The 14,590-nt window shown below is 31.7% G+C and overlaps 1 protein-coding gene across 2 annotated transcripts in view; it reads right to left on the bottom strand.

The window, feature by feature from the left end:
• Positions 1 to 8,436: 8,436 nt before the first annotated feature.
• LOC122516529 (doublesex- and mab-3-related transcription factor A2) overlaps positions 8,437 to 14,590 on the bottom strand; it is a 39,046-nt gene continuing 32,892 nt past the window's right edge. The window contains exons 3-6 of one of the 2 annotated variants that reach the window (XM_043634401.1): positions 12,450 to 12,572; positions 10,324 to 10,598; positions 9,514 to 9,871; positions 8,437 to 9,273 (exon numbers count right to left, since the gene is read on the bottom strand). In XM_043634401.1, the coding sequence (XP_043490336.1) occupies positions 8,948 to 9,273; positions 9,514 to 9,871; positions 10,324 to 10,598; positions 12,450 to 12,572 (1,082 nt within the window). In that variant the 3' untranslated portion in view covers positions 8,437 to 8,947. The remainder of the gene's footprint in view (positions 9,274 to 9,513; positions 9,872 to 10,323; positions 10,599 to 12,449; positions 12,573 to 14,590) is intronic. The other variant, XM_043634402.1, reaches the window with a different exon arrangement.

The raw sequence follows: 14,590 nt of genomic DNA, 5'->3' as shown, positions 1-14,590 counted from the left end.
TTTTTATTTATTTTATATAAATGTAAAATCACGCGTTTAAATTTAATTTTATTGCAAAGGTAATTTGAGATTAGATAAAAAGTAAATAAAGGATTCAATTGAAAAGTGCATCTGCGAATTGGACCACTTATATGTCAGGCTATTGTATCACTTGATTGTATGATTAATATAGTTTTCTTCTTGTTACAGGTGATCATCGTTGGATTTATCATCAAACCTTCTGGATTCTTTTTTATTTGAGTGTCTTAAATTGCTTCATTTTAAAATATATATAGAAATGCATTTCTGAAGGCACACACATGTTTATATATTAAAAATTAAATATAATTATATAAAATTCTATATTACAATATAACTATACTATATATACTATCAAAATATATGTCATATACTATCATATACTATCAAAGAATATTGCATTCTTTTATAGTATTGTACCGTCATCGCATTAAGTATCTACTATCGCCCATTGATGGTCAGGTTAGTAACTAAGATGGATGTGGTTACGCGAAAAGTGGACTTGTGAGCTTCTATGTACTTCTGTCTTGCATTAAAAAGTTGTTAAAAATACGTTATACTCATGCGCAACCACAAATTCAAGGCGCAAGCGCATTTCGAAAAAATCTCCTACTCATGACGTTTCTACATTTGTACTTATCAATAACTCATTAAATAATTAATTAACAAAGTTAGCAATTATGGATTTTAATTAAGCAGTTTGTTAGCAATTTAGCGCACTTATTCATTTTTTTCTGCTGTTGCAAACTACGTTGTTTTACTTAGAAATAAAAAAAAAGATTTCACATTTTCAATTATCAATAACTAATTAAATAAATAATTAAAAAAGTTATCAGTTATGGATTTTGAATTAGCGAATAGCTAGCAACTAAATGAATATATTTATTGTCTCGATTTCTTGATGTTCTTTGTCAACTTTTTTTCGCTGTTGTCACCATATTTTCCGATCATATTTTCATCCGTATTTGAAAATAATTTTCGATTATTTTTATTTATTTTAATTATTAATGATAATAAGTACTAATTACAGTTTAAAATGATGCTCATTATTAAAAATATTTATAAATATTAAGAAAAATTTCGATCTAATCGAAATACTGATTGGAAGTTTTTGTACTTAATATGCTAGTTCAAGGTTTAAATATTAAATGACAGGACAGTTTTTTAGATCATATTATTATCTGCAATCGATCGATAAGTTATCTATGCATATAATAATTTATGAATACTTTTTATTAACTGTATTGTTAAAACACATATGTGCACCCTTTGAGTTAAATAAAATGTACTGTATTTTCTAGTTTGTAAGAGGATTTAAATTGAATATAATTTAAAATTTTTCATATATATGTATATGATAAAATGTTTTGCGTTATTAATCGGTAAGATATTAAAATATATACGAATCATTGCAACAGTAAATTCGCTTTAATTAATATTTTTTCAAAATGCATTTTTCTCGAAGTTCGAATAAAATGAAATTCTATTATTATTATCATTATATTATTTACAATACTCATATTAATTAATTACAACAAAGAATAATAGAACGCGAATGAAGCTTTTCGTTTTCCTCATAAACAAAAACAAAAGAAAAAATATCTGACTCTAATGGCGTGAACGATAAAGAAATAAGGAAATATGTTAGTGGCGGTGGAAAGTTGGCGCTAATTTACCCATCGATCTCCATTAGAAAAGCGGCTTAATTATAGTACAAGCTCGGTGGGGGAAAATTCCCTATTACTTCTTCCCGTACCCGTTCCCATCCGCGCTTTGAGTTGAAAGTTCAACTTCATAACCTTGGCGAGGATAGATATAAATCTCAGGACTTTATCCCCGCGAACCAACCTTTCTCTCCGCGCCACGGCCATAATTTGAAAAACTTTCGACGGGACAAAAGTGAAGACTTTCCTTAAAAGTTTAAACTCTCTTCCGTCGTCCTTTGGGTTTAGACGCGGTGGCCCACCACTACCGGCGGAGTGTTTGCACCAGGGTGACACCCCGACAGTATTTTGTTCCCTTTGTCTCCTTCTTCCTATTACTTACATTACAATACCTGCTAGGACTACTACCTCCGCAATCTTCTTTTTCTTATAATTTTTTTATTTTTTTTTTGTTTTCTTTTAATTTCTCTTTATAGGCCTTTTATACTCATCGAGGAACAATACGCGTGACTGTAAGAACGGTTTAGATTATTAGAAAAGGATTAGATAACATTGAACATTTATCTTCCTTTTTATAATCCTTTTTATAATCCTTTTTTTCAATTGTACAGGTAATTACGACAGCGAATTGATTAATCGTTCATCGAGAAATTACAATAATAACTAATTTTATGATTTATTTTACGGCATCAATAATTGCAATATAATATAAATTACAGTATGAATTTTCTTTTGTTATTTATTTTATCGTCATAATTACCTTTACAATTATCCGAAGAGTTTAATTACTTTAATTATTTAATTATTTCTTTTCCCCCACCCCTTCATTTAAAAAAAGAGATAATTGATTTAAATCAGTTTTATCGCGTTACGAGTACTATACAATATTATATCTCGATGTACATATATATATAGTACATATATACATACATATGTATACATATATGGTATACATATATCCATATGAATGATTAATATCTGAAGCGTAAAATGCATAATAAATAAGTGACAAAAGAAAAAGAGAAAGAAAAACAAGAATATGCGTCGAGGTGAAATGATAGGAAGAGGGGGAAGTATACGAAGTGAGATACATAAGGACAAATAAATGGAAAGATAGAGAAAGCAAGAAGGGACAGAGATATTCGCCAATTTAATTAATATTTCGTTTATACGTCGTTTCTCGCGCCTTCGCCACCTCCAACCCCCTTCGTATCACCACGCTACTACTACCGTCACTAACATTACCACAACTTTCACACTCTCACCCTCAAATGTGTACTCGTCTTGTTCAATACAACTATATTAGGATATAGAGAAGAGACACAGAGAGAGAGAGAGAGAGAGAGAGAGAGAGAGAGAGTAAATGCGGACACATCAATGAAACGGAGATTAGTAAGCGACTTGTGCATGAATACATGATATACACGCTGTGTGTGCGTGCGTGTGCATTCTATCGTACGGTTGTATGAGAAGGGTGATCAGGACAATGCTGAATTGTCTGTATTTCAATTTAGCACGCCCATTGTTAGACATTAATATTATCGAGTTTGAAAATTGTTTCGCGTAATCCCTTTTCTGGGGGTTGAATTGTCTCATGTATACATGGACACACAGATAAAGACACACAAACTCGTGAAGTAGGATTGATCTCTCGAAAGATACGCATAATTAATCTCTTTTCTTGATACTTTATCTTTTATATTTCTACTGTTCATTAGTTGTACATCTTTGTCAAACAAAATTGTTTTTTTTTGTTAATAAATAATTAGGAAATTTATTTTTGTTAGATATTCATAAATTTGATCATTTCACATTATACTTTTGCAGAATTCTTAAAATTGATTCGGATTATTAATATCCGGGAATGGATATTATTTTTTGTTTTAATTGTTTTTCAAATAAAATAAATCGAAATGTTTTGTATTCTGAAATTTAATTATTTTAATTTTAATAAAAAGAGAAATTTAATCTTTTGATTACAAAAGAAAAAAGGAAACTAAAAAAAAAGAAATAAATTTGTATTTAATACGTTTTTATTTCTTTCCTTCTTCTTTTATTATATATATATAACCAAAAAAAAGGATAATAATAAAGAGATAAAGAAAGTATTATCATAATTAATTAAATAATTAATTGAACTCGAGAAAAAGCACCTTTCTTTTTTTCCGTTATCTTAGAAAGTATAAATCTTTTAATGTATTATAAAATGGATAAAACGTAGACATTCGAAAATTGTACATCGATATACACCGAAGGACCCGGTTGTGTCGGCACGTACCAATTCATTACATCAACAAGAGAAGGAAAGAGAGACAGACAGACAGACAGACAGAGAGTGAGAGAGAGAGAGAAAGAAAAAGAGAAAAGAGTTGGGACGAAAGGGAGGGAAGAGGTTAGCGCAAGAGGCAGATGGAAAATCCAATATAACCGCACATACGTTTATAGGGTCGATAGGAATATATTGGAACGGATATTGAAATACTTGTTGGTAGTTTGAGTCGAGGGCGAGAAATGCCTTTCTTGATGCCACCTTGATTGCGCCATCGTGGAATTGGTCCGGGATATACAGAATTTGTCGTTAATGAATCGTACAGATTATATAAATCAATGATGAACTATTCTCTCATACTATTTCCTCTCTTTTTCTTTCTCATTCTTATCGGGGGGGAAAAAAGGTAAGACCAAGAAGTGGTTCACCCTTTCTTCCTATTTTCCACTAGCGTTCCAATCGACAATGAAAAAGTCAAATTAATGTGAGAACAAGTAAGCGAAAAAAAATAATAAAAGAAATAAATCTAATTGTAAATCGGGGAGGAGCGGTGGAGGGTTGGGCGTAAGAAAGAGAATCATTTTACGATGTTAAAAATAAAAACCAATCGATATAAATATAATATATCGATATAAAAGATCGATATTACATTATTAATCTTCATTATAATGTATTATTTAATAACGATCGAAATTAAAAAATCTATAATAATTATTTGAATCGATTTTATTGTGAGTTTCGTAACACAGTAATATCATCTCAATATGACGTATTTTAATTGTTAAATATTATATATAAGACTGGCAAAAATGTGATGAACGAAAGAAAAGAAATATGTTATTATATTGGGGAGAAAAGTGTACGGAAAAAAGAAGTAGTTTTGGGCTTCTGTTGTTAAAGATGATGAAAGAAGGCACGTAGGCGTTGCTTTCAACACGATTTGCATGGAAATCTTTTAACGTTAAGGCCAAAAGCAATATCTGGCAGATGCATCCGAACGCCTTTCGTTCTCGATGATAATACTTAGCTATATATATATATGCATTTATATATATATACATATACATATATATAGAAACGGTGCGATAATGTTGGAACGTGTGTCGCTAATAGGTTCAGTCGATTATATTCCTCTGAGGCGAGACTATACCCGTTTTACTCTCGCGTTCAGTGTTGAGAAAGATCCAGAGTGGGAAAAGGGAGTTAAAGAGAAAGAGAGAGAAAAAGAGAGAGAGAAAGAGAAAATAAAAGAGAAGGAAAAATAAAAAGTAGTGGCGTAGCAACTGGAACCCACCCTTATTCTGTTCCCGGTTGCATGGTGGAAAAAGAAATTATGATACCGCATATACTACTTCAACGCTACATTATATATTAATTTTCGTTCCCTTTCTTCCTACTTCACCCTCTCGTTCTCTCTCTCTCTCTCTCTCACTCACCGCTCACTCACTATTCTTTTGTCATATTAAAAGCGGTTTTCTACACAGCATAAAACTATTCACGGAAACTCGCGCGTAATTCGTCGCCGTTTGCTTACACGAGGGTCGTTCAAAAAGTCACGTTCACTCTTGCTGTTCCTTATCGGCTAATTTTTCTTTCTATCTTTTTCTCACTCTCACTCATACATTCACTTTCTCTCTCTCTCTCTCTCTATCTCTCTCTTTCTCTGTATTTCTTTCTTTCTTTCTTTCTATGTTTCAGAGGCACGCACGAAAGTCGTTCGAATTACGCGAATATTCTTTTCATGCCACTCTGTGTTACCCTTTGAACAAATACAAGTAAAGCTTACGAAGAAAAAAAGGGAGATTATTGTATTTGAAAGTAAGCGAATTTAAGAATTCTTTTTTAAGAGGTATACACAGACGAATTATTTTTAATTTGTATATATATATATATATACTTACTTTGATAAGACAAAATATAAAATAAGAATTATGAAATAATTATTATAAGGATTATAAAGGCTTTTGTGTTAACGAAAGAAATATGTGAAACTATAAATAAATAAATAAAAAATATAAATAAAGAAAGAAGAGAATAAGAAATGAGATAAGAAGATTAAGAAGGAGATCAAGAAAAAAAAGAAATACCTACAAAAATTGACAAATAAGAATAATGTACGCACTTACCTTTTTCTTTTTTTTATTTAGAAGATAAGAAAATTAAGAGTGCAAGATTAAATTATTTAGAAAGAATAGTATCAGTTAATGTAATTAATTCATCATTGAGTATCAATATGTTTATTCACTTTTTACGTCCGATCTATACATTTTTTCTTTCTGTTGTTGTTGCTGCTGGCTGGCTGGCTGTTGCTGCTGCTGCTTTTTCTTTAATCTTTTTTCTTCTTTTAATTTTTCGTAACATATTTATTGGTAACTACAAAGTACGACGTGCGTTCTCGAGGCCGTATAGACGGAGAAGTATAATCTAAGTATATTGCAGATACATAATTATGATGGCGCCGCGCGTCTCTTTCGTAAAACATGTATTTATGGTATGTATAACGAGTGTTGTACATGGTCGTCAAACTTTTCATATTTTATTTTAATTTATTTTTTTTCCTTTTTTTCTTTCTTTTTTTCGAGGGGCAGAAAGGGGAGGATTACTTTACTGCATTTTTATCCACCTTTTTTTTCAAGAATATTATTTTTCGATTAAACATTTTGACGCTTTTCTTTCTACTATCCAATTCTTCTCTCTCTCTCTCTTTCTTTCTCTCTTTCTCTTTCTCTTTCTCTTTCTATCTCTCTTTTTCTTTATCTTTATCTTTCTCTTATCTTTTTATTCTTAGCAATTTTATCGAATAGTAAGGGCGTTTAATCGATAGGCTACACGCAAAACCTTGTACCTCGTTATTACGAGATCTCGGCCAAAATTCTAAGGATTAGGATACGGAAATAAATGAAATAATGATAATACATATAACATTCTCCTTGTTCGAGTGCTCGCACGTACTTTCTCTCTCTCGCTCAATCATTCTTTCTCTTTCTCTCTGTAATTTTTTTTTAAATGCATACATATTATACATACATACGCAAACATACGGGCACGCGCGTAACAATTATACTGGTCGAACATGTAGAGAGAACGTCGTACTACAAATGCGACAAATCGCGAAAAAAAAATCAATCTCAAGGTCGTCCTCGTAACATAAATCAATCGGCAACACACACACACACACACGCATAGTATTATATTTACAATTCATCTCATTTTTGGGCCTATTTTTATATTATATCCAACATACGTACTTATTAAACTTTAATATTACGAATATGCGTACTTCGAATAACGTAGTTCGCATTCTCTTTATACATGTATAAAGTATAATAATCTTTATAACGAACCGAATCTATATGTATAATTATAGTATACTATTTTTCTTTTCTCTCTCTTTCTCTCTCTCTCTCTCTTTCTCTCTCTTTCTCTCTCTTTCTCTCTTTCTCTCTCTCTCTTTCTCTTTCTCTCTTTCTCTCTCTTTCTCTCTCTTTCTCTCTTTCTCTCTTTCTCTTGATCGTATATCTTCGTGATCAAAATGATTTTCCATCAACGAGATCGATCATTTATTATTATTATCGGAATAAAATTTCGCATAAAGCATCGCGCTATTTTTTTTATCTCTCTCGTCAACATTTGTATTTTTATTTAATTTATTCATGAGTAAGTACGAAAACGAATCGTTCGTTCGTTTGTTCGTTCATTTCTCGTAGAAATGACGGCGAGTTTTGCGGACAATTTGGGTTGACAGGAAGTTATAATATTTATCGCTTTACTCGGGCGGATTGTCATGTGCACATCCAGACGTAATCGTATCGAGGGGGGAAGGGGCTTCATTCGATGGTAATTCATTCATTGCTATAATATATATATTAACGAAAATTAATCATAATTATGCTGGGGGAGAAATCTAAGAAAATTTCTTTAACATTTTTATAACAAAAATTATTATTTATAATTAGGGAATTATGCAGTTTTGTTGTTTTTCCTTTTTCTTTTTCTTTTTCTTTTTTTCTTAAAGCGATAAGAAATAGGATCGTATAAAAGTCTTTTTCTCGTTTATTTCGTAGCCATTTGTAAAAAAAAGATAATAAAAATAAAAAGATAAAAATCTTTAATAATAATAATACATTTTTCTCTGTAATAATAATAATAATAATGATATTTATTTCCAACAAAAAAAAAGATTGATCGGATTAATTTCTTTGTCACAAAAAAAAGAAACTTATTATAGTTAAACGTTGTTTATCGTGCGTAAATCTATCCTTATCGAAATTAAAACTAGTACGAAACTGTTTCTGACATTGGTACGGATAAAACCAGCTTTTCCTACGCGCAAATTCTAATCCCTTTGATGTTGAATAGAGATCTACTCCGTACGATTTAAAATCAGCTCGCCCGTAAGCAGACCAGTCGATTTCGTTCGCGCGCATTAGGTTCAGTGTCGCGGACAAGTACGAAAGGGTGGCCACCCCTTCTTTTCTTCTAGTCTTTATTCACGTCAAACCACGCGTGTCTCTTCAAATCTTTGTTTCCTAATCGAACGCGAGAGTAACTTATTATTTTTCAGAGTGCCGTAAACGTAAATCGAAAAAATTCAATAGCAAGTTCCATTATTTTGTAATGTGATTATTATTATGAAAATAAAAATATCGATAATAACAACACGATTAATATTTTACTAAAAATTTTGCGAAAAGAAATCTATATATATATATATAAAAAAAAATACAAATTCGATGGGGGTAGGACGTGATTTCTTCTATACAACCGCCATATTGGTATCGAGTCCGAACCAGAAGAAAAGTTTGATCGGAGAGAACGATGATAATTCTTTCTTTTTTTTCAAATAACGGCTCTCCTTTTTTTTCTTTGATTTTTATTAGAATAGCCTAGGTATAGCTCGTTCTTCTCGGAAAAAAAGAATAATGAAAAAATGGCGGTCGAAATACATCTTCGACTACTGCAAATACGACCAAACAGTGGTCCTATCTTGTTCAGGTCACTCGGAATAACTGGTCTTATCACTGGCATCATCCGGTGAGGTTTCTCGATAAGCATCACCAGTACCATTTGCGTGAATACTTTGATTAGGTGGTTTTATCACGGTTGGTAGGTAACCGGTACCAGCGTAAGGTGCTGCGAGAAATCTATGTCTCGTTGATGGGATCGGAGTTGTACAATAAGCACTGCGTGTCGTGTAACCTGCTGAAACTGATGCCGAAGCAGCTGCTGCTGAAGCCAAAGCACCCGCCAATGGTGAGAACGCTGATTTTGGTTGAAGACTGTCCTCGCATACAAGTACTTCCATCGCTGATACCACGTCACCTAATGGTATACAATTTTATTTCATAGGGTTTCTTTTTTCATTTTTTTCTTCCTTTTTTCTTTTTTCGTTTAATTAGACAAATATATTTGTCCACTTTTTATCAGTTTTTCTAACTATTTATGTTAGATAGAAATTTTACCAATATATTGATTTATTTTAATTGATGGTAATATAGTTGATAGATGATTAATAATTATATATTAATATCTAAAACGTTATTCTCGAATAATAAAACTCACCCTTATATCGATGTAGAAGGGCTTCTACGTCGGCTCGACGTCTTCCAGGAAATACGCGAAGTAAAACGTCGACTGGAGACCTTTGTTGTTGCTGCTGCTGCTGTTGTTGTTGCTGTTGTTGTTGTTGCTGTTGCTGTTGTGGTTGTTGCTGTTGAACTTGTATACCGCATGGTTGTTGAATATTTTGCATTTGCATTTGCATTTGTATTTCTCGTGGCTCGTGTACGTTCGGATGATGTTGATGTTGATAGATTGCCGGGGAACAATAAAGTGAACTAACCGCTGGTCCATAAAGTGGTGCATATGTAGGAAAATGTACCGACGTTGCTGCTGCCTGAAACATAGAATACGGATTTTCCTAACAAATTTTATTGAAAAAATTCAAGAGAGATAAAAGGGATAAACGAATTAAAGTTATTTCAATTATTATTTAACGAGGACATCGTTTTTATTTTATTCGAATATAGACGAATTAATTCATGATTGTTTGTAATTAGAAATATTGTTGTTGAAAATATATTTTTATATCGCTCTATATACTTTGTTCATAATGTTGCTTATAAACGATATTTATAAATGAATATTATTAACGAACAATAGAATAATGTTTAATTTCATATGCAACTTCGAATAAATTATTTGTAAATTAAAAAAAATCAATAAATAAATATAACGAAATAACGATTAATTTGTGAATAAGATGTTATATAAAAAAAAATGTAAGTATTATAATTCATAGATCGATGACGTTAAATGAATAATTTTCATAATTGTTGACATAATAACATTAAAATAATTTATTGAACTCACTGCCAAGGATGCTAATGGCGGACTTGGTCTGGGTTGTACGAGATCGACCGCTTGCGGAGTTTGCTGTGTCTGTGGTGGACTTCCGCTTTTACGCAAGCTTAGGTTCTCCGGTGCTGGTGTACTTTCTCTTTGTGGTGTAAGTGCAGGCGTTAGGGGTGGTGTATGTGTGGGACTCGATGAACCCGGCTCCGGGCTTCCTTCTTCGGAATCGTTTAGGCTGTTTGTACGCATTCTTGCTACTTCAGCGTCTTGACTGTCAACGGGACTGGAAACAACTATAATACAAAACAAAAGTAAATTTAATTAAACATTAGAATATACGAATAATTATGAACGAAAAAAAAAGTACATATTATATTATACAAAATAATGATTTTAATCAGACATAGACAAACTTATTACAAATGATCAAATATATAATAAATAAAATTATTTATATGATTACACATTATCAAAGATAATTAAAAAATCGTAGAAGAGTGTTAATAAGAACTACCCCCTCGTAATTTCTATATTAAAAATACTTTCACTTTACGAATAATAAAAGTAATACACTTTTTTTTATAAAAGATCATCGTAAGATATTAAAATTATATTTAAAAATAAATAAATAAAAAACAAAAAGGAGGGTAGGGAGAATAAAGAAGAGGAGTAATAAAACCGTATCGGTTGAATGTAACGCGAGAACTATTTCGAAGATGTACTGTACCATAATATATACCTGGAACAAGGATAGGACCGACACGACCAGTCTAAAACCCTTTTGTACCCACCGGGGTTCTTTTCTTAAGAACGACAAGGGGGTAGAACGATCTTCAAAAGACGAATAGGGAGAGGTTATGGGAGTGCCGGGGTTTACCTCGGAAGGTGGGAACTCGAAGGAAGAGGAGTAGCTCGAAATGGGATTTCCTCCACTTGTTAGAGCTTCCGAGAGAGAGGATTGCTACAGTATCAAGGGAATTTGCTATTGGAGGAGGTCGGTAGACGAGATTGGCGCAAACTCGCGTAACCGCCAATCATGTGGCTTCGTCGAGGCCGCGAGAATGGCAGAGAATCACGAGTGTATGTGTGTGTGTGTTTTACGTGAACGGCGAACGTGTACACGAGTGAGCTTCTCTTTAAAATGGTATTCGTGTGTGTTGGCCGAATTGTGTGGAAAGGGAAGGGGAGAGAGAGAGACATGTTAGAGGGAAAAATTACCTTGCCTAGCTGCCCACGTCAAACTTTTCACACTCAAATTTTAACGCCGTTCGCGCATCTATTCGTCATGTTTGCGAAATCAAGGGGCTTGGCTCGAAGATAACGCGCCTGCGCGCACTGCAATTTTTTCCTTTCTATTCTTTTTCTCTACCTTTTTCTTTATCTTTTTCTTTTTGTTTCAACGATGTTACGGATTTATTACATCCTTTATCGTATTTGATTTCTCTAATTGTAAGATAAGTAATTTTATTAAATTTCATTTTATTGTAATTACGTTGATTGAATTTATATTATGATATAATATTAATATATCAGGATTAATATTCATATTATTCCTTAATATATATATAATATCTTAATATTAATCCTTAATATATTATATTAATATTAATAAAATCTAATATATTAATATTAGGATTATATTAATATTATAGGATTATATTACAGAGTTTAATTCAATTGAATTTTCATTTTTTATGAAAGGAAGTTAGTTAAATTTTTATTACAGTACCGATAAGTCCTCATGTATAATATATATTGTATTACGTTATTAAACTTTGTGTTTTGAATTTATTGCGTTCTTCTAACTTACTAACGTCATTTAAACTGTAAAAAGATTAAATATATCGCAGGAAACTCATTTAATTGCATTCCTCTTGTATGACCCAGTTTGCTAAATATTTTATTACTTTAATTAAAAAAATAATAATCACGAGCGAAGTTATTAAAGCAATCGTACAAAATGTATTAAACGTTGTGTACAAATAATACATACTTCTTTAAAATGAATATATAATTGGTGAAAACAAATAAGGTTTTAAATCGATGAAATAAAATATTGATGAAATTGTACTTTTACGATATCTTTATTTATCGGTAATAATAATAAAAATAAAACAAATCTTAAATAAGATGAAACCACTTACCGAGTGGATGATTGGCACGTAGCTCGCCACCTGAATCTGATTCACGATCGTCTTCGTTTCCCGTATCATCCCCAGCTAATATCGTTCCTTTAGCATGATCGGAAAGTCTCGTTCTCTTTGAACCTAAAAAAAAGAACATTCATTATTCACATACGATTTTCTTTTAATAATTAATTAATTAATTTCTTCGTTCTAATACAAATGACAATAAAAATGATCGTAATATAATATCATAATATATTAAATAACAAAAAAATTGTCACACATAAGTGAATTACGATTAACAATAAGTTAGGATTTAAATTTAAAAATAATCTTTTATCATTTATTCGATAAAAATAAATATAAGTAATTTGTATTGTCAAATGAATCGTAAAATAAATTTGTGTTAAAATTTTTCGGATTAATAATTAGTCAACTATATTATAATTATCAGACACATACTTATGCCTTCGTTAGAATTTGGATAAAAAGGTATGAAAGATATTATTTGTGATAAAGTATCTCATCTAAACAGTAACTTTCTCTCTCGAAACGCGGTTTCGATCCCTTTCGTTTCTCTGTCCTTATCTTTCTCGGTGTGCTTTCAAAGAGCCCGTTATTCTAAGCATTACCCACTCGAAGGTACATCCTAAGCAAGGGGAGGACACTTTAGTTAAGAAGCTATACCACATTCCGTTTCTATAACAGCACTTGAAAGTTAGACGCAACGGCACTCGTAGGAAACTCATCGAGCGACTGCTCAATACGATAATCGTATAATGCTTATTCTCGGCTACTAATATCTTACGATTAGTATAATGATTAGTGGAAAAAGAATGAAATAAAGTTGAATCGAGATAATTCAACTTTTACTTTAAATAATTATCTTAAATTGAACTATACACGAGTATAGTTTGCTATTGTTAATAATAAATCGTGACAGTATTATAAGTATATTAATATTCATTTATGATATTATAGAAAAAAAAGAAAAAGAAAAAGTGTATAGAAATAGTAAAGTTAGTATTCACGTTTTAAAAAAAAAAGTTGATCACCCTATATACCATTCATATCTATCCCTGGCTATAAATTAACCCCACGCTTAGTTCCACCCTTTTGTCCATTCGAACGGAGACAAAAGACCAAATGTTTAGCAGCTTCGCTACTCTCTACCATTCAAAACCTTCCTTTATCATTATATTTATGATAAGAAATGCAAAAAGTTAATTATTATAAATTATGATTAATCGAATGAAATATTTCAATGATCATTTTAAATAATATAAACATATTGCTATCGAGACACAATGTCAACTGTTTCTCACTTATAATCATTTTTGTAATTAATAAACATTAAAACTTTTATTTAAAATTAATCAAATTATTTGATTATATCATATATATATAAAATATGTACAAATACTTGTTTAAAATAAATATAAAAAAGTTGACTAATTACAGGTTCAATTTATATAAACACACACACACACACATATATAGTAGATATAAAATATAGTAAAGAAATATTATGCTATTACTCGTAGGTAAAACGTGGAAAAGTACTCGTGGTTGGGGTAACGAAGAGAAGAGGTTAGAGGGTAAGTTAGAGAGAAAGAGAAAGAGGAAAGAGAAAAGAGGAAAAGAGAAAAAGCTGGCTTAGACTCTAGCTACATTTCATTCCACCCCCAGGAACGCACTTCTCGTACTAATAAACGAACGGTTAAACTTTTTAACGAGCGGTCAGCCGAGTTACGTTTCCACCACCTAACACAGAGAAAGCCGAGTCTTTCAGGCATTACCCATTTATATAAACTCGATGGCCGTGCACGTGCACAAGTGGCCAGAACAAGTTCGATATTATAGCGTTATTCGCAATGGTTATATCCTTTTCTCTCTCTCTCTCTCTCTCTCTCTCTCTCTCTCTCTCTCTTTAGATTTCTCATTTACATTGTCGGTGAGTTCATGAGGCGCCTCGACTTTGCCAGTCTATACAGCAATTATTTCTAATAAACCAACCCTTGATAATCCTTGACGTGGTTGTGTTGTTGTGGTTGCTATACAACTCAGCTCTCGATTTATTAATACACAGATAATGGTCGATTCTTAAATTGATGCCTGATATCACGGTCACGATAACGATTAGAGCAACCCCTATCAAT

This window comes from Polistes fuscatus, unplaced genomic scaffold (assembly GCF_010416935.1).
Source record: "Polistes fuscatus isolate 324 unplaced genomic scaffold, CU_Pfus_HIC Scaffold2, whole genome shotgun sequence".
In the NCBI taxonomy this organism is placed as follows: Eukaryota; Metazoa; Arthropoda; class Insecta; order Hymenoptera; family Vespidae; genus Polistes; species Polistes fuscatus.
The sequence above is the reverse complement of the archived record's forward strand: the minus strand, read 5'-3'. Positions and strand labels throughout refer to the sequence as shown.